The sequence below is a fragment of the Rhipicephalus microplus genome, chromosome 1 (genome assembly GCF_043290135.1).
Source record: "Rhipicephalus microplus isolate Deutch F79 chromosome 1, USDA_Rmic, whole genome shotgun sequence".
In the NCBI taxonomy this organism is placed as follows: Eukaryota; Metazoa; Arthropoda; class Arachnida; order Ixodida; family Ixodidae; genus Rhipicephalus; species Rhipicephalus microplus.
In genome coordinates this window covers 74,118,975-74,139,899 of record NC_134700.1, presented here as the reverse complement: position 1 = coordinate 74,139,899, position 20,925 = coordinate 74,118,975, and the positions used below count along the sequence as shown (strand labels likewise).

The following is a 20,925-nucleotide window of genomic DNA, read 5'->3' as shown; positions in this document are numbered from 1 at the left end:
TCATACCGGGGTCTGTATCCCGCAGGCGCTTGTTCTGGTGATCTGGTAGCGACCAGTAAGTGGCAGCGCATTCGCGCATGATTGATCTCAACAATGTGCTGACGTCACTTCGCGATTACGGTACTTTGACGTACATAGGAGCGTTTTATACTGCCGCCCTTGCTTCGCTATTGGCTGTTTCGTTGCCAACCTGGCCGCAGTGTCCCGGAATCCATTGGAGTGTAATCAAGTGACCGCTCCTGTGTGTTAGGTCAAATGCTTGGACGATTCCTAACGCTAACTCGTAAAACTGGCCTCTTCTTGAGCAAGAATGGATAGCTTGAAGCGCTGATTTTGCATCGGACAGAATCGTCCTTTTACGCGGTGCTTGGTCGTTCACAAATTTTATGGCTTCCTGTATAGCAACAAGTTCTGCAGCTGTCGAAGATGACCTGTGATCTAATTAAATGCAACTACTTGGGCGCAATTAGCAAGGCCATGATCAGTATGGAACTAATAGGCATATTCCTGATTAGCACGATACTTATTGGTACTATATTGTTACGTGATTTCGGCTGACTGAAACAGGGCATAGTGGGACATACCCAAGAAAGGTGCCTCAGACTGAGAGTGAAGAAGTGGACGTTGTCGGTGAGCTGCGTTGAGGCTGTAGACTGACTACTGTTATTTTCCACGTAACATTTTGGTGGATGTGCTGGGTACTCTTCTGACAACGTAGCTACGCAGTGGACGCCTCCTTAAGTCTGCTACCACGGCTCCGGGTGAGGATACGGCTTCGCCACCTACCTCAGCAACGACAGCAACCCCGTACGTCGCCCTAACGCAACCCCGTGATCTCGGTACTTTTCCTGGAGAGGAAAACGCTAATGTGGACAAGTGGCTTAGTATGTACGAGCGCGTCAGCAAGCAATATGGCTGGGACCCAACCGTTATACTTGTGAATGTCATTTTCTATTTGGACAAGACCCCTCGCATCTGGTTTGAGACCCATGAGCACGAAATCACAAGCTGGGAAGTGTTTAAACAACAGCTCCGCGACCTCTTTGGCAACCTGTTTGGTCAACAGCTTCATGCCCGAAAGCAAATGGCCGTACGTACACAGACGTTCACTGAGCCTTACTTGACTTATATTCAAGACGTCTTAGCGTTGTGTCAAAGGGCCGATCCCAACATAACTGAGGCCGACAAGATTTCGCAAGTTTTAAAAGGAATCGCCGACGATGCGTTCCGCCTGCTTGTATTTACCAACGTAACGACCATCGACGCCGTGATGAAAGAGTGCCGCCATCTCGGGCAGGCGAAGAGTCGACGCATTTTGCAGCAGTTCCAGCGCCTACCCAACACCGCGGCAACGTCGTCTTGTGAAGCCACTCCTTGTCATTCGTCTGCGACCGAAGACGTGACGCGCATCGTCCGACGTCAACTCGAGGCCGCTTACCCGGCTGCCAACAAACCGACGTTGCCCGACGCCTCAACGCCAGCTGTTGCCTTGATCCAGGCTGTTGTCCGCCAGGAATTCGCTAACCTTGGTATCCTGTCCACTGCACCTACCCTAGATAATACTGGTCCCTCGATAGCTTCTGTGGACATGAGACATCGCCGTCCGTACTCTATTCGAAGCAGGAACCCGTCTGAATGGCGAACAGCTAATGATAAGCCAATCTGCTTCCGCTGTGGTCGCGCAGCACACATCGCTCGTTTCTGCCGCAGCCAATGGCCATCTATGTCTTCTGGCTCGTACCCCGCTTACAGTAACTCATTCCGTCCACCAAACCACCGTTATCCGACCCGCACTGAGTCTATAGCATTTACTGCCCCTGAGGACTACGGCCACCCTGTCCCGTCGTCGCCACCGCCTCAAAGCCGCCCTTCTCGTTCAAATACGCGTCGCCGCTCTTCCTCGCCATCGTTTAACCGCCGCATGTCCCCGGAAAACTAGGCTGCGCAGCTTCTGGAGGTGAAGCTGCCCTGTCGACCTTACCCAAAAATCCTCTGTTGCCCTTATGTTTGAACCGGAACACCCTAGAAGTATATGTTGATGGCACACCTGTTGAAGCTTTGATAGATACGTGCGCTTACGTCTGTATTATGAGTTCGCGTTTTCGTCCTCACACGAAGAAGGTCCTCACGCCCCCCTTGACCAGTGTTGTTCAAGTTGTAGATGGTGCAACAGTCCCTGTCGTTGGTATGTGCACAGCTCAACTTACCGTAGCCGGTCATCAAGTTTTCGTCCTTTTTACCGTGCTTGCAACATGTCCCCACGACCTCATACTAGGCCTCGACTTTCTTGCCGCCAATTCTGCTCTGATTGATTGCTCCACTGGTGTGCTCCGCCTAGAACTGCCACAAATCAGTGACGCCCCGTACCAACCTACATGCTGATTAGAATGCAGCGACTTTGTTCACCTGCCCTCCAAAACTGTGACGTACGTCAATTTTCTGTGCTCACCAGCTGTGCCTGACGGTGACTATTACGCTACGCCTCTCACCGATGTACTCCTTGCGCACAACGTTGCAGTGCCCTATACGGTGCTCAGCATCACAGATAACAAAACTTGTCTACCACTTGTAAATTTCGGCTGCATGAATCATGTGCTTCCACAAGGCATTTCCGTGGCCCACCTGTGTCCGTTGCTCAATTCACAAATTGGAGTGCTTGCCTTAGACACCCTTGTTTCACCGCAGCGCGCATCACTCGCAACAAATTTGGGCAGCCGTCAAATTGTAGACATGATCGCCACTGATCTTCCGCTTCCACAAGTTGAAGCCCTACAGCATCTTCTCGAGGCCTACCAGAATATTTTCGATTTTGGCGACCGACCTCTAGGGCAGACGTCCTTTGTCCAGCATCGCATACACACAGGTGATGCCAACCCTGTTCACCGCCGTCCCTAAGAGTGTCTGCTTTTGAGCGCACCATAATTCAGAAGGAGGTGAACAAAATGCTAGCGAAGAACATTATTGATCCATCCTCCAGTCCCTGGGCATCCCCGGTGGTATTAGTTAAAAAGAAGGACGGATCGTGGCGATTTCGTGCGGACTATCGCCACCTTAACATTACCAAGAAAGACGCATACCCTGTGCCCCACATTGACGACGCCCTTGATTGCCTCCATGACGCCACCTACTTTTCTTCCATCGATATTCGTTCTGGTTATCAGCAGATTGCCGTGGACGCCATGGACCGAGAGAAGACGGCCTCTGTAACACCCGATGGCCTCTACCAGTTCAAAGTCATGCCTTTCGGCCTATGTAATGCCCCCGCCACCTTTGAACGAATGATGGACTCCCTGCTCCATGGATTCAAGTGGTCTACGTGTCTTTGTTATCTGGATGACGTGATCGTATTTGCTTCCACTTTTGAAGCGCACCTTAAGAGACTGTCGAAAATTCTTGATGTATTCCGTCTCGCCAGCCTTCAGCTGAATTCATCCAAGTGCCGGTTTGGTCGCCGTCGCATTACAATACTTGGACATATTATTGACGCTTACGGCGTACAGCTTGACCCAGAAAAAGCTCGAGCTGTGAAGGATTTTCCTGTGCCAAAAACCGCCAAAGATGTCCGCAGCTTTGTGAGGCTCGGATCCTATTTTCGGCGGTTAATCTAGAACTTCGCGGAAATCGCTCGGCCCCTAACAGATTTACTCAAACCAGATGAGACATTTACCCGGGGTCCCTCGCAATCAGCAGCATTTTCCGACCTGACCACTTTGCTCACTTCTTCTCCTGTGATGGCTCACTTCGACCCTACGGCACCGACCGAAGTGCGCACCGATGCCAGCGGTTACGGAATAGGCGCTGTGTTGACTCAGCGACGACGTGGGCAGCATCGCGTGATAGCTTATGCCAGCAGGCTGCTGTCCACCTCGGAGCGTAATTATTCCATCACAGAGCGCGAATGCCTAGCGCTGGTGTGGGCGGCCGCGAAATTTTGCCCTTACTTATACGGCCGACAATTTATAGTTCTCACCGACCGCCACGCTCTTTGCTGGCTCGCCTCTCTCAAAGATCCCACAGGTCGTCTCGCCCGCTGGGCACTCCGCCTCCAGGAGTATTCTTACACCATAGTGTATTAATCAGAAAAACTGCACAAAGATGTGGATTGTCTGTCAGGCTACCCTGTGGGCGACTGCGATCCTATGAGCACTGAATCTGTGGATTGCGTCCTTTCCATCTCCCATCTGCTTCATGTCGGGGACGAGCAGCGTCGCGATCCGGATATCAGCCGCCTAATACAACAGCTCGAATCTTTACCGCAAGACGCTTCTGTTCACATGTTTACCTTAAAGGACCACACCTTATATCGGCGTAATTTATCGCCCAATGGTCACGACCTACTTCTGCTCATACCAAAGCACCTGCGCTCCACAGTCCTACGCGAGCTCCATGACGCGCCAACCACCGGTCACCTTGGTGTCTCTCGCACATATGATCGTGTGTGCCGCCGCTTCTACTGGCCTGGACTTTCACACTCTGTACGTCGTTATCTCAACGCTTGTGAAATTGGCCAGCGTCGCAAAAAGCCGTCGGGACTCCCTTCCAAATATATTCAGCCCATCGACATCCCATCGGAGCCATTATTCCGTGTTGGTTTGGACTTTCTCGGTCCCTTCCCAACATCCGCCTCCGGAAACAAGTGGGTCGCGGTGGCTACGGATTACACGACCCGTTACGCAGTTACGCGAGCCATGCCAACAAGCTGCGCTACAGACGTCGCTGATTTTCTACTACGCGGTCTAATTTTAGTGCATGGAGCTCCTCGTCAACTGCTGACAGACCGAGGCCGTACGTTCATTTCGAAAGTGGTTGACGATATCCTGCGTTCCTGCTCTACCCAACATAAGCTCACGGCATCGTACCATCCCTAGGAAAACGGGCTTACAGAATGTTTAAACCGCACCCTGACAGACATGGTATCGAAATATGTCTCGGCCGACCATCGGGATCGGGACCTTGCACTACCCTACGTGACGTTCGCATACAAGTTCTCCCGGCATGACACTGCTTGGTACTCGCCATTTTACCTTCTGTTTCGACGCGAACCAACATTGCCGTTGGATACCTTCCTGCCAGCCGCTGCGCAGTCTACTTCTGAATATGCACGCGACGCTATTACCCGAGCTGACCATGCTCGTCAGCTTGCTCGTAGCAGATTAATGGCGTCCCAAGACTCGCAGAAGCAATGTTACGACGAGCGGCATCGTGACGAACACTTTCCAACAGGTTCTCTCGTTCATCTTTGGTCCCCTACGCGACATGCAGGCCTTTCAGAAAAACTTCTCTCTTGTTTCACGGGCCCATACCGCGTGCTTAGACGAGTGACCGACACTACATATGAAATTGTCCCTGATAATCCATCAACCTCTTCTGCTCTGCTGTCAAGGGACATCGTCCACGTATCAAGGCTCAAGCGTTACCACAGTGCTCCTGCTGTGGCCCCGTAAACACGCCGGGTCGGCGCTTTTGCCACCGGGGGTCATGTTACGTGATTTCGGCTGACTGAAACAGGGCATAGTGGGACATACCCAAGAAAGGTGCCTCAGACTGAGAGTGAAGAAGTGGACGTTGTCGGTGAGCTGCGTTGAGGCTGTAGACTGACTACTGTTATTTTCCACGTAACAATATTAGTACAGGCTAAATACCATGCTGTTACTTTGTGTGCTCATGATTAACGTCGCGTTAATTATAATATTTTCAATAGCTCAACAACTAGTATGATTTAATAAGTCTGGCCCTAGCTTTACATGATTTCATCCGCATGGTCCTCTTAAAATGTGCCATAATTACCTCGGCCTTACCACGACTTGGCTTAATTAGCTTGTCGTGGCCTAACGATTCAAATATACCGTCCAGCCAAATAGCTAATAAGCCAGGCGCAGGTGCTCGTGTGCCAGCGGGCGATGACATCGAAGACGATGCGAAACGGCTGAGCAGCATGCTAGAATTTACAAGCTGGCCATGATAATTAACCAGTGCCCTTGGGTTTAGCTGTGGTCGTGAAGTTCTAAGATGCTCGGCCGGTGCTGATATCGGAGGTCATCGTGCTGACTATTCTAAAACATACTTAGTCCAGGCATTAAAAGCTTCAAAATAAATTGAAACACCTTGTGTCTCTAAAGATATTGTTCCGTAAAATGAGATGGGACGTGACTATTTGGTAGTGTATTTACACCGATAAAATCGGAGCGCAGCACACAGAGCGAGCAAACCAGTCCTCTTCGTCGTCTTCTGATCACAGAATGGTTCACCCTTCTTGCGATAGCTACGTAGCATTGCCCCCCGGTAGTAAAAGCACCGACTTGGTGCACTTTACACGTGTTCTTCAGAAGGAGGGCGGTATGGTTTTAACCTACTGACGTGGACTACGTCACGGGGGGTGTTTGCAGACAGATTAGTCGCGGAAACTGGAATGACCTCATAGGTAACGTCCGTTACCCGTCCTATGATACGGTAAGGTCTCTTGTACGGAGATAGCAACTTCTCTGACAATCCAACACGACGAACTGGGCGCCAAGAGAATAATTAGAGAATGAGGTAAAAAGTCAACGTCGACATGGTTGCGGTCGTAGAGAGCCTTCTGGGTTGCTTGTGAAGCCAACAGCCTAGAGCGGGCAATCTGACGTGCGTGGTCGGCACGAGCGATAGCATCACGTGCGCATTCGCTCGGCGGATGTGTAGTAGTCGGTAGTAGGGTATCCAGTGGTAAGGTCGAATTACGACCACAGAGCACATAAAAAGGTGCATAACCTGCTGTATCATGACGAGATGAATTATAGGCGAACGCCACGTGAGGTAGCGTGAGGTTGATCCCAGTCATGGTGGTCAGATGAGACGTACATCGAGAGCATGTCCGTGAGGGTGTGACTTAGGCGTTCGGTAAGGCCACTTGTTTCATTATGGTAGGAAGTGGTCAGTTTGTGTTGCGTTGAGGAAGAGCGCAAAAGGTCGTCGAGTACGCGTGACAAAATGCGCGTCCACGATCGGTGAGCAATTGCCAAGGAGCGCCATGATGTAGAATTACATCGTCGAGCAAATCGGCAACGTCAGTAGCAGTGCTGGTGGGGAGCAATCTAGTGATGGCAAACTTGGTCGCATGGTCTATAGCAACGGCGACCCACTTGTTCCCAGAGTTTGATCCAGGGAACGGTCCGAGGAGGACTACACCAACACGGAAGAAAGGTTCGGTAGGGATAGAGATCGGGTGAAGGAGTACAGCAGGGGGTGCGGCAGGTTGTTTTCGACGTTGGCATTTTTCGTAGGAGGCCACGTAGCGTCGAACAGACCGCGCGAGACCACGCCAAAAGAAGCGGCGCCGGACGCGGACGTACGTGCGAGATACGCCCAAGTGGCCGGCGGTTGGTTCGTCGTGAAGTTCATGCAGGAGCGCTGAACGGAGATGGTTTAGCACGACTAGAAGTAGCTCAGGGCCATCTGGCTTGACGCTACGACAGTACCGCGTGCCATTTAGGAGAACGAACATGTGGAGTGACATGTCGTTAAGGTCAGATTCCAGATGGGCAATGAGTGACCACAAGAAATGATCGCGACGCTGTTCGTAACCAATCTGACGAAACCTAGACATGGACATGACGCTGGAGCCAGGCTTACCAACCGATTCCTCTGGTTGGTCAACAGGGTAGCGGGACAAGCAAACAGCGTCCAGATGAAGGCATCCAGACTTGTAGGTAACTTAGTAGGAGTACTCCTGAAGATGCAACGCCCTACGACCAAGTTGTCCAGAAGGGTCCTTCAGTGAAGAAACCAACAGAGGGCGTGATGATCTGTGAGGACAAGGAACGGGCGGCCATACAATGATTGATTGATTGATATGTGGGGTTTAACGTCCCAAAACCACTATATGATTATGAGAGACGCCGTAGTGGAGGGCTCCGGAAATTTAGACCACCTGGGGTTCTTTAACGTGCACCCAAATCTGAGCACACGGGCCTACAACATTTCCGCCTCCATCGGAAATGCAGCCGCTGCAGCCGGGATCGAACCCGCGCCCTGCGGGTCAGCAGCCGAGTACCTTAGCCACTAGACCACCGCGGCGGGGCAGGGCGGCCATACAAGTATGGGCGAAATTTCGAAACCGCCCAGACAAGGGCAAGGCATTCTCATGCTGTTATAAGTAGTTACGCTCCGATTTTGAAAGGAGACGGCTTGCGTATGCAATTACACGATCAGTGCCCCTCTGAGTTTGGGCCAAAACTGCGCCGAAGCCGTGACCGCTAGCGTCTGTCCGCACTTCTGTAGGAGCATCTGGGTCGAAATGTGCAAGTATCGGTGGTGTCGTTAGAGCAGTGATTAGTCGAGAGAAAGCGTTAGCTTGAGGAGGACCCCAACAAAACGGGACGTCGTGTTTGATAAGGTCTACGAGTGGGCGTGCGAGTGCCGCAAAGTCTTTTACGAACCAGCTAACGTAAGAGCATAGGCCAACGAAACTGCGAATATCATGGATAGGGCACGGAACGGAAAGTTCATTACTGCGCGTTCTTTTGCCGGGTCTGGTCGTACACCGGAAGCGTCAACAAGGTGGCCCAACACAGTGATTTGACGAAGACCGAAGCGGCACTTCGAGGAATTCAGCTGGAGGCCGGCATGTCGGAATGTTGATAGAGTGGTCGGAAGGCGTTCAAGGTGTGTGGCGAAGGTGGGTGAGAAGATCATAACGTCATCTAAGTAACACAAGCACGTCGCCCATTTAAATCCTTGAAGCAGCGTGTCCATCATTCTCTCGAAAATTGCTGGGGTGTTGCAGAGACCAAACGGCATGACCTTGAATTGGTAAAGGCCGTCAGTGGTAACGAATGCAGTTTTGTCACGATCATTTCGTCTACAGCAATTTGCCAGTAGCCAGATCGGAGGTCGAGAGATGAAAAAAAGGTGGCACCATGAAGACGGTCAAGTGTGTCGTCAATACGTGGAAGAGGATACACGTCTTTCTTGGTTATTTTGTTGAGGTGCCGATAATCAATACAGAAACGCCAGGAGCCGTCTTTTTCCTTTACTAAGACCACTGTGGAGGCCCAAGGGCTTGACGATGGTTCGATGATGTCTTTAGATAGCATGTTGTTCACTTCCTTCTGAATCGCTGCTCGTTCTGATGCGGACACGCGGTAAGGCCGATGGTATATGTGCGCGGAGTCACCAGTGTTGATTCGGTGCTTGACATTATTAGTCTGGCCAAAGGGACGATCACAGATTTCAAAAATGTCACCGTAGGAGGCCAAAACACGGCAGAGAGCGTCGGCCTGATCAGGCGAAAGGTCTGGTCCAATCATATTTTGAAAGATGGCCTCGGCAGAACCGCGTAACCATGAGACTTCGGCTTGGTCAGGAACAGTTACAGCGACAACGTTTATGTCATCATCTCTTATGGCAGTGAGCTGAGCAAGCGACGTCTGGTAGGTCAACACTAGAGGAATAAGGCTGAAATTTAGGAGTGGAAGAAACGCACAGTGGTCCACTATGGTGGCGATGGTATGCGGCACTGTAACACTGCGCGTAAATCGTGCGTCTGTTATCAGTGTGATGATGTAGCCTCCGTCGGGAACTAGAGGGGTCGATGACAGACAGACGTATGTCACAGCTCGAGGCAGCAAGCGAAAGTGGTTGGACCCAAGCGGCTGACGGGCTTTTCACAGGCATCAGGGAGCAGAGGAAGGTTGAGGCTGAGCGTACCAGAAGAACAGTCAATTAAAGCCGAGTGTGCCGAAAAGAAATCAAGGCTTAGTATGAGGTCATGGGGGCAACAATATAGAACGGCAAAAAGGACTACGGCGTGACGACCAGCAATGTTGACACGAGCAGTGCACATTGCAACGACTTCTACAGCGCCGCCATCGGCAACACGTATGGCTTGTGTTGTAGAAGGCGTCATGATTTTCTGCAAACGGCGGCTTAGGTGTGCGCTCATAATAGATAGGTGGGCACCTGTGTCAACAAGGGCAAGTAACAGGAACATTGTCGAATTTTACTTCAACGAGGCTGTGGTGTGTGGGAAGCGTCAGTAGAGGGTTTCCGGGCGTCGTTGGTATTGCAGCTTCACCTCCATAAGGTGCAATATCTAGTTTTTCTGCTGCGATTGTCCAGAGAAGCTAGGCGAGGAAAAGTGCCGAGGCGGCGGAGAGCGGGATTGGCGGCGTAGTGGCGACGGGGAGCGGGAGTAGCGGTGACCGGAAAAAAGGGGCGTCAGTGTGGAGAGGCTCGTGAGGAGGCGGCGAGTAAAAGTTGGACGGTGTAGCGGCTGGACGTCCAGAAGTGGTAGGGTGCATATAAGTAGGGTAGCTCTGACGTGGTGGGTTGGACCAGCGGCGACGGCAATAACGAGAAACATTTCCAGGTTGATGACAGCAAAAGCAGATAGGCTGGTCGTCAGGGGTTCGCCATTGCCTAGGGTTCCGGAATGGAAATGATGGAGGAGATATGCGAGCATTATCTGAGGGGTATGGGCGTACTTCAGGGTGAGTCACGGGACACGCTGACGGAAGACCGGGATTAGCGAACTCCTGCCTTACCACAGCTTGAACTAAGGCTACCGATGGATGTGATGTGTCAGTGGCTTGAGTTGAAAACAGGCTGTTGAATGGGAACTGGACAGGCAGCTTCAAGCTCCCGACGAACAATTCGGGTGACGTAGTCATAGGTGGGTGGTTGGCGAGCGGCTTCACACGATAAAGTTGCGGCCGTGTTGGAAAGTCGTGTGAATCTCTCTGTGATACGGCGGCTCTTGGCGTGTTCAAACCGCCAGCACTCTTTGATGATTTCGTCGATGGTGGTGATCTTAGTGTATACAAGCAGGTTGAAGACATCGTCGGCGATGCCTTTAAGCACATTCAATACCTTCTCAGGCTCAGGCATATGTTCGTCAACCTGGCGGCAAAGGGTGATGACGTCGTGAATATACGCGATGTAGGATTCGGTAGACGTCTGTGCCCGAGTAGCCAACTGATTTCGCGCAGTTATCTGTCGTGAAGCGGTGTTCCCAAAAGGTCATGGATCTTCTCCTTGAAAGTGTCCCAGCTGGTAATGTCGGCTTCGTGCGTCTCGAACCACACCCGCGGAGGGCCATCAAGGTAAAAAAGCACGTTGGCAAGCATGAGTGTTGGGTCCCACCCAAAGCTGACGCTGATCCATTCAGACACGTTGAGCCACTTGTCAACGTCAAGACCATCCTGTCCGGAAAATACGCCAGGATCACGAGCAGGAGGTAGGACAACGTAGGTAGGAGTCAAAGAAGAGGCGGGTGATGAAGACGATGTACCTTGAACCTGTGACATGGTAGGACCCGTGATGATGCGGCCACTGCGGAGCTTCGTGATGGGTACAGGGAAGGACCAGCACCTCCACCACAAATATGTTACGTAAAATGAGACGGGACGTGACTATTTGGCAGTGTATTTACACCGGTAAAATCGGAGCGCAGCCCAGAGAGAGAGCAAAGCAGTCCTCTTCGTCGTCTTCTGATCACAGAATGGTTCACCCTTCATGCGATAGCTACGTAGCAATATAATCACGAAAATTTTCTGACGCACTTACTGCATGAGTACACTCCTGCACTCATTGGAACGACAAATAAATGAAAGAGGATGCCTCTGGTTTGACAACACGTCTCAACTTAGTCGACCGTCCTTGACGCGATGAGTGGTTCCGTCACAACCAATGAAACACAGCACGCTGAGGGCTGAATTTGACTTTTTTCTACTGTTGGCTCGTTCATAAGGGGGTGTCACCAGAGCTTGACAAGATCCGGAGTTTCGCAAACTCGTGCGAAACTCGGTCGATCCTGCACGGCACCCCTGGGCGTTACTCGACGAACGTACGCGCGCAGCTTTCTGGCTTGAAAACTCAACTTGCTGCGCAAGCTGAAGGAAAGCGAGAAGGGAGACGGGAAAGAACGCACACTACCAACTGCTTATTGTCGTTTCATGAAAGTAATATATATGCAAGCCCAACTGCGCGACCGCGATGCGCACAAAACAGCTCTCTATTGCAGAGGTGCCGCAAATAGAACCATGATAAAACACTTCAAATGTACCAAACGCCACAATCTAAACTTTGTAATTTAAACTGTGTCATCACAAGGTACAAGGCGTGTACACCTCTATTTGATGTATTAACTTTTTTTATCTTTCCATTGCGGCAAGCCTCTTCAATTACGTGAACACATAAAAAAGTACTAGAAAACATTTTAAGAACTTTTAAAAAGCACTTTACTCCGAACAAAACAATGAACCAATTTTTTATTATTTTCAAATCACGCTAAGCCAGCCACACATGAGCAGATACAATGAAGCGCTACGCCGAGAAAGTCAAAGACATAAAACTTTATAAAAATTTCTAACATCGCATGATAAATAAAACGGGAGAAACGAGTGCACACGCATCAAAGAGATCAGCAAAAGAAGAAGAAAACCTTGCGAGGTGTTACACACATATTAAACATGGCCATGTTCACTGAATACCGATTTCCTGTCCGAAAGTGGACATAAATGACACGCTTTTGCATTTGTCATGATTTCCGACGTTGTGGCCTGCATCGAAGGAGGCCAGAGCCACTTACCGTGCCTGGAGCACAGTGCTGTAGTTCTCGGGAAAGTAGATGGTGCCCCAAACATCTTCTCTCAGCACTGCTGCGAATGCCTCTTCGCGGTTCGGGTACATCCCCTGCGCGTGGACATTCTGAGCATTAGCCTCCGGATACGGCTGTGCCTGTAGCCGACATCTCATCTCCTGTCGTATAGCGACAAACTGGTAGTCATTTCCGGGCCGTTGTTGAGTATTATCCAACCACTCACTACTCCACGTCAACACCACTGAGGAGACCCAATAAATGCAAGTTCATTTATTTCAGTTAGTGGAGGGGTTTCTGACTAACTTCAGCCAGTGGGCCATGATCACACAGTTTAGTCCCACACGGTCCATGGGTGCAGAACGTAAAGGCGGGGGGGGGGGCGAAAAGAGGGTGGGGGGATGTTTGTGCACAGAAGTTGTTGGCAAAAGTTGCTATTTGAAAGAGCATTTCCATAACTCATATACTGATCATTTCTCAAGGATACTTCATGCCAGTATTTCAACAACGTGTTGATATCGACCTTCAACATGTCTCTCTGAATGCCGATTCCTAAAGTTATTTTTTTCACGGTTATGTTTCAGCACATAGCAATTATATGGGGTACTACTCGAAAACAGTGCTTTGTACACATAATGCCTGCACAGCTTACGAACCCACTGATCAATAAAAAAAATGTAGGGCAAAGTATGAGTGAGCAGCGTGAAGCATGAGACCCGCGCAGTTGCCCGTTCATTACGTGAACACTTCGTGTCCATGCTTTATGCTAGGAACATGGAATTTATTTTCAAACTGAAGTGATGACACTATCTTCTACAGCCCTAGAAGGAGCATGGCTCAGCGCCATTCGGGCAGAAAAATTAAACAGCTTGAATAGGTGATCAGGTGACCGGCTGAGAAGCAGGGGCCCGATAAGAGGTCCAGGCAGGTCGAAAGGCTGGCAGACACGTCAGTGACGGGACGGTGAGTGGTAAGGAGAGAACATTTATTTCTCAGTGAAGTACGCTTGTTAGTAGACCTTAGCGTCTGCTCCTCATTTTCTATGAAGATACAGGAAATCATTTCCATATAGATATATGTTTAACCTATTGCGTTGCGACGTCGTACCAGATTGAGGATATTGGGGTCGACAAAGGAAAGGAAAGCCTTTGGGTAGACACCGTCCTTGTCTTCGTTGACCACAGCCATCGGCAGATCGGTCGGGTTGCCGCCCACGAAGAGGCAGAACACCACGCCCACGCACGACGGCATCACCAGCTGGAATACGATGGTGCTGCACCACCCGATACCACATGTACCATTTTATATCTTTTTGCCAATACCATACGACTCAGACCTGCATCCTGTAGATTGCAGCTTATCCTCCCGAAGGAGAACCGCGAATTTCTGGCAAAAGCAGTCTATAGCAACGTGTTGCTCTACCAATGACGTCACACGAGGCGTCATATATATAGCTTATATGAAATGGTGAATAACTGCATGTGACAAGGTTAGGAAGTTCAGTTTAGGGCATGGAAACACCACACGATGTCAATAGTCAAATACGTCTTGAATCAGTACGAGAGCGCCAGCTGTAATGCCGGAATGCATCGTGTTTTAAGTATGAACAGCTGATGTGAGAGTTTTGCTGACAATGTTTCCGAGGGCTGACAACTGCGAATAACGTTGTGCGCCGTCACAAATGTAGACGTATAGAAAAAAATACCTATAACGCGATAAACTCTTATACCAAAGAGAGCATTAAAATTAAAAGCTAAGCATTAAAATCACGCGTGTATCATTAACGAGCACAAGTTGTTCATTTGTCGCTTGTGTTGTTCGTTTCTGCCTACGTCTCTACATTTTTTTTCATTTTTTCGTGCCGTTTAACTCATATTTCATTACTGACTCATCCAGCAGTTCATTCACCGTAAACCAGCTGGCACCCTTAAAGGGGTATTAGTTTTCTTTTCTTTTTTTGAAGGCGAGTTTACTCTGCCATACAAATCTCCTGTGCGCAGAGATGCCATTGAACAAGTGTGACGCTCAGCAAATGCTGATATTTCACTCTGTTAATAAAGTGCATTTTTTGCAGTGCCCCTACCGTCATCAACACTAATGACGTCAGGCTACAGTACTAATCCTGGTGACTCCATGCACCAGTCTGGCTAGTTGTGATGACGTCAAGCACGCACAAAAAAAAAATAACTTGCTAGTCGCCTTCTCGCCTTCTCGATCGTCCACTCGCGCCGTGCAGTCGTGTGGTCACTCTCATTCAGCGCGCCTGTGAAGCGAGATAGCAGAGTCTGGAATTGTGTGCGTGCACGGAAATACGAGATATACGCTTATCAGAAGGCGAAGGAATTGTCTGATCTCCAATTTGTCGTCATGGCGCCAATGTTTTGCACTATTAATTCCTCCGCTAGTGACACGGGGGCCGCCGACACGTGCAAGTTCAAACGATCCCCGTTCCCATCGGCGCTGAGACCAGAGTGGGTGGACTTCCAGTGCCACGGCCGAGGCGTAGACTGAATGCCAACCAAGCGGAGTTCGCTCTGTTCGCTGCACTGCGCTCCAGACGCCTACACGTGCAACATGCAGTTGCTGACCACCTTCGAATTGTCGATCAAGAACCTGCGCCTAAAAAAGTGATGCCATTTTAACGTTGTGCTCCCCTGCCGCGACAGTTGCCACCCGTGCGGCGCACAGCAGACGAAGCAGACTATCGCAGAAGCGACAAAACTTGCGCGTGCACATACTATCACCTGGTGGCGCTGCTCATGACTCGCTCGCTGGATTTCGTGCCGACTGGCTGTGCCCCCGCGATCTCCAACGACAGCGCAGCTCTGACCGACTGGCTCGTCCTACGCCATCTCCTGACGCCGACAAGTGCTCTCGCTGGGTGGTGCCCCGTCCTCGGACTTCTGTGACCGTGTCCATCTCTCCTATCTTCTCCTTACTTCCATATGTGGCTGTCCCTGTGCCTCTCTCTATCTCTGTACCTTTAATTCCTCCCTATCCTTTTAATTCCTCCTTATCTCAATTCCTCGTGAGCTACGGCTGAGGTGTGCTCCCCCTGAGAGGCAGTTACGAGGCTCACTTTTATCTTCTTTTCATTTAAGAGTCATTCCCCCCTCCCTCCAGCTCATAGCATGTCATGTCGTCACGGTACAGTAGTAAGTGAAACTGGGAGATGATTTAGACTCCAACCAATAGTTTTGAAGAAACCCGACGTTTCGAAACCTACTTGGTTCCTTCCCCAGGGGTGACCGCGGAGCTACGTAGCAGCGGCGTCTTCGAAGCACTCGCGGGGCGGATAATGACCCCCCCCCTCTCTCTCGTTTTGCCGCGGAGTGCAGTCCTTGTGTATACACTGGGGGAAGGGTTCCGAGAGTAGTAAACAACTTTATTACAACTTTCGCTTCGAAATTCATTCGGTGATCCAACGTCGCCGAACATGCTGAGACGTTGGATCCCCGGATAAATTTTGAAGCGGCGGCCATTCTTGAAAGCGAGCCGAACTGGAGGAGAAGGTTATTACTCGAGCCGTGGCACATACAGAGGACAGCCCATAACATCAACCGCTCTCTCGGAACCCTTTTCCCAGTGTATGCACAAGGACTGCACTCCACGGCAAAACGAGAGAGAGAGGGGGGGGGGGGTAATTATCCACCCCGTGAGTGCTTTGAAGACGTTGCTGCTACGTAGCTCCGCAGTCACCCCTGAGAAAAGAACCAAGTCGGTTTCGAAACGTCGTTTTCTTTTTCAAAACTTTTGGTTGGAGTCCAAATCGTCTTCCAGTTTCATAACCAACCAGACAGACTTCTGTCGAATGTTTACACGGAAGTGAAACTAGCTTTTAAAAAAACGCTGTAATTAATTTTTTAGGATGCAATCACGCTTACCGTTTGGTTTACTACCCTATCGGGGCCTTGGCCCTTCAGTTGACGAAAGAAAAAACGAGAAGTGGAAAATTTTGTGTCAGTACTCTTTCGAGAGCTCTTTCCGTGTCTATAACAAACACTCTACGGTAAAGGTGTTTTGGTGAACCGAAACAGCCTTACTGTAAGGTACTAATTTTAGACATGGAGCGCGCCTTTAAAGGTGCAAATGGGTTTACACTGTTCTACTACACTCACTCTGAGCATGCACTATGCCCACACGAGCAGAGAATTAAACGCACACGAGTCGGCGCATGATCTTGAGCAAGTTCTTGGCGACCAAGGCCCGAACACGGGTGACGGATCGCACCGGTGCCCAGTTCTTCCAGGTCAACAGGGCGTCAGGAACGGAAGCCAGCTTGACCTCTCGCGCTTGCACGTGCTGCGGAGGTGGTGCGGGGTCCTTCTCGTCGGGGAAGTCCAGTCGGCGGCACACCTGTAGCCCATCGAGTCAAACTGTATTACATGTGACGCAGCTTATGGTCGAGCTCAATCTGGTGTGCGTGGTCACCGTTGCTGCGCACGAGCTGGCCCAGGCAATGCCGAAATGCGCTAGCACGTTCACGCCTGCGTAAGTGGCTGTGCAAGAAGATGCGGCCTCTCCCTCTTGCACTCTTTCAGCAATCACGCGATGTCATCGGGGAACGAGACTCTGCAGAGGCGCGATGCGATGAACGCACGTGCTTTCGCATGACTTAGCGATGAAGCCGCTTAGTGCACTCCAACAAGAGTTCGGGACGAGTAACAGCGACAGAAACCACAGTGAGTGCATGGTGTGCCCCACTTACTAGGACGCGTTCACACCGGCAAGGTGCCCGATGCGCTGTTTGGCATGCTACTCATGGGTGCATTTATTGGGAGATGGTATAATATTTTTTTATTTAAGAATACTCCGAAGTCCCTTGACTACGAGCAGGAGAGGACACACACAATAAAGTACATCAAAAGAACCCGCGTACAAGTAATTAGCACCTGTAAACACGAAATCACGCATAAAACACAGTAGCTCAAATACAGCGATGCGAGGACACCTTTATCCACTCATTCTCTTCACTGAAGCCATCGACAACTTTTTTCGGTAGTTTGTTTCAGGCACTCATGACATCATTGCCTTGAGAATTACCTATTGAAAAGTGCATTGCTTATAGGGCCACTCCCCCCCCCCCCCGTTCAAAGACGAGGGGGTGGATTTCTCCTCTACCATTCACAAGCACAATGCGTCATTCTCTCCCTTCAGTTCGCACGTGAATAACGTAAGCGCTGGAGCCTATCATGCAGGATTTCGCGCTTCTCGGCCGCTTGCGCAGTGGTAAATACACAAAATGAAGTAAGATCGGTTATTCGTATGCACGATATTCATGCGAAACAATGAAGAAAGGATGGACGACTGCATGCCAAAGCAGTGCAGGAGACACATTACTCGGGATATTTTGTGTTATGGACCAATTGAGAGCATTCATGAGACGTCATGGGAACTACTGTCTGCGTCACAGAAGTGCACAAGAAGGACAACAAATATAAGGAGAGAATATTGCACTCGTTTTGGGGCAATGAGAGTCTGGTGGGTTCTTTAAAATCTTTGGAATACTTTCAATTATATAAAAAACTGTTTTCCAATACAATCGAAGATTCACTATGCATAGCTAAAATCCCACGTAGGTGCCACTAGTATGGAGCAGTTTTCCAAAAATGGTTGGTGGTGTTTGCAACAAACACACATTGAACAAAGGGGAGGGGCAGGGGGAGGATGTCTTTACTCAGCCGGTGCTCTTGCATGATTGTTTTAAGTGCAGCGTTATGGCCACACAAGCTTTCGACAATTGTTGTTGACAATCTTTAGCTGCATTCCGAAAACTGCTTACTTCTCACTGCTATCCGTGCAAAGCCGGATAGCAGGGATAACGAAAGCAATTGTGAGAAACACGGCATCGCTTTACTTTCTTCTTTGTATCAATTGCGTGACTTGTTGCTTTTCGGACTCAACCAATGCTGGAGCGAAAGGAGGGGGGGGGGGCAGATCTAGGGTGCCATTTGGATCCCCATATAGCCGAATCCCTGCAAACGTTTATGGTGACCAGTTACGAGTCTTCCCAGTTACAGAGGCGAGCTCACCTTGAGGTAGGCGTCGGACAGCGTGCCTGGACCATACAGCTTGATTAGTTGCGAAGGTGGCGTCTCGCACCAGATTTTCGCGTTGCGCATGATGCCCACCTGCGCCGCCACGTTCAATCGATGACTACAATCGCCCGTATATTGACACGTTTCGAATTCACACAGAATACCTAAGGCACCCCCGTACACAAGGTCGTAAATCACACGAACAAGATGTGGTTGCTTTTTGTGCTAAAGGGACACTAAAGACAAATATTAGGTCGATGTTGATTGGTGAAATAGTGGTCCAGAAACCTCAAAGTGTTACTTTTGTGCTAAGGAAGTGCTAACTTTGAAGCGAAATCACGTTTAAGTGGTGCGCCTCGCGTTGCACTTCGAATTCCCTGCCTGAAAGAGGTCCGCCTGACGTCACTGTTGCCGTGCACAACGTTTCCCGGCTTTACTGCACGAGCGCCGACACTAGCGGCAGAGTGAAAGTACTGGTAACCGCAGCAGCGACAACGACTGTTGAACAATTTTCTGTCATAGCCTCCGAGATGGTGGGCGTGCTTGGTTAGACAGGGCTCTGCTGTATGGCACCACCTTTTCTGAATAACCAGGTGAAAATGGAACTTTACATAGTAACGGCCGGTGGTTTATATATATATATATATATATATATATATATATATATATATATATATATATATATATATATATATATATATATATATATATATATATATATATATATATATATATATATATATATATATATATATATATATATATATACATATATATATATATATATATATATATATATATATATATATATATATATATATATATATATATATTTAAAGAAGTGTATACCTAAGGGCTCGTTTTTTCTAACAGACAGTAATGCCAAGGAATGTACAGGGGAAGTTATTAGAACCAATGGAATGTAAATAAGAAGAAAAGTGGGTGAAGAAATAACCAGCTGTGAGCAGGAATCGAACCTACGACCTTCGAATATACGAGGGACTATAAGTCAGCTGCCCGCTCGTAATAAGTTCACGTGCTACGTGACGCCACACATGCGTATAAAAGAGTGTTTTACACGCGTCGCTTGGCTTATATATGGCGCTGACCGGCACTCCTACTTTTAAATTCACATATAAACCCCAAAAAGTTAATGGAGAGAAGGCCGCTGTGATAGCTCAGTGGTTAGAGCATCGAACGCGTTATTCGAAGGTCGTAGGTTCGATTCCTGCTCACGGCTGGTTATTTCTTCACCCAGTTTTCTTTCTTGTTATTTACATTCCATTGGTTCTAATAACTTCCCCTGTACATTCCTTGGCATTACTGTCTGTTAGACCTCATATATATATATATATATATATATATATATATATATATATATATATATATATATATATATATATATATATTGTCGGTTACGAAGCCTGTTTTTCTTGGAAAATAAACTAGTGTTGTCTCAAACTTCAAGGAGTGTAGGTGCCTGCTTTTCGCGCCTCCGTGGGGCGAGTACGCTACAAAGTGGTGACCCGGACGTTCGGAAAAACAGCAGCCATGTCAGACGAGGAAGGCACTTTAAGCTCACCCACAACCAACGCCTCAGAGTTAAAGCTTCCTCATTTCTGGCCCAAAAACCCCAGGGTGTGGTTCAGCCAAATTGAGGCCTGCTTCGAGCTTCGACCCATCACATCGCAGCAGTCGAAATACCTGCACGTCGTTTCAGCACTGCCACCTGACATCGCTGATGCCGTAGACGATGTGCTCGCCTCCACTACATCGGAGAAGCCCTACGACGAACTAAAAAGCACCGTCCTGAAACCTGTTGAGGTGTCCGAACAGAGCAGGCTGCAACAACGCCTGTCTCATGAAGAGCTCGGTGACCAGCGTCCCTCACAACTACTCCACCGAATGCGTCAGCTGCTGGGCCAACAAGCTTCAGAGGAGCGTCAACATCCATTGCTTCGCGAGTTGTTTTTGCAGAGACTGCCACAGTCATCACGGATGATACTCGCTGGCTCGGATGACGTGACTCTGGAACGTCTGGCTCAACTCGCCGACCGCATCACTGACTGCACTGAGCCACCAAAAATGTCTTTTGCTGCAACGGCAAGGCCCGAACATGCAGACCGGTTAGGTCACTTAGATGACAGAGTTGACCGACTGGCTGCAGCAGTTGAAAATCTCGCCCTGTCCAACAACCACCGGCCTGCACGGCATCGTTCGCCGTCCCGTGCTCGAAGCCTGCAGCACCGCGGACACTCAAGCGAGGCAGAGCAGAACGTCTGCTGGTACCACCATCGTTTTAGAGAGCAAGCC

At 49.5% G+C, this 20,925-nt stretch overlaps 3 protein-coding genes across 4 annotated transcripts in view; 1 reads left to right on the top strand and 2 right to left on the bottom strand.

Annotated features, from left to right (window-relative positions):
• The window catches only part of LOC142776107 (ABC transporter G family member 20-like), a 46,641-nt gene extending 33,698 nt beyond the window's left edge, over positions 1–12,943 (bottom strand). Inside the window, exon 1 of the mRNA XM_075879173.1 lies at positions 12,566–12,943. Within this exon, the coding sequence (XP_075735288.1) occupies positions 12,566–12,620 (55 nt within the window). The 5' untranslated portion in view covers positions 12,621–12,943. The remainder of the gene's footprint in view (positions 1–12,565) is intronic.
• LOC119178703 (uncharacterized) overlaps positions 1–20,925 on the top strand; it is a 201,364-nt gene that overhangs the window by 5,240 nt on the left and 175,199 nt on the right. The window lies entirely within an intron of this gene.
• LOC119177975 (uncharacterized) lies at positions 16,329–19,231 on the bottom strand. Its single transcript, XM_037429148.2, has 2 exons — positions 18,607–19,231; positions 16,329–16,930 (listed from the first exon to the last, which is right to left on the bottom strand). Exons 1-2 carry the CDS (start codon positions 18,694–18,696, stop codon positions 16,727–16,729), a joined length of 294 nt encoding a protein of 97 aa, XP_037285045.2. The 5' UTR covers positions 18,697–19,231; the 3' UTR covers positions 16,329–16,726.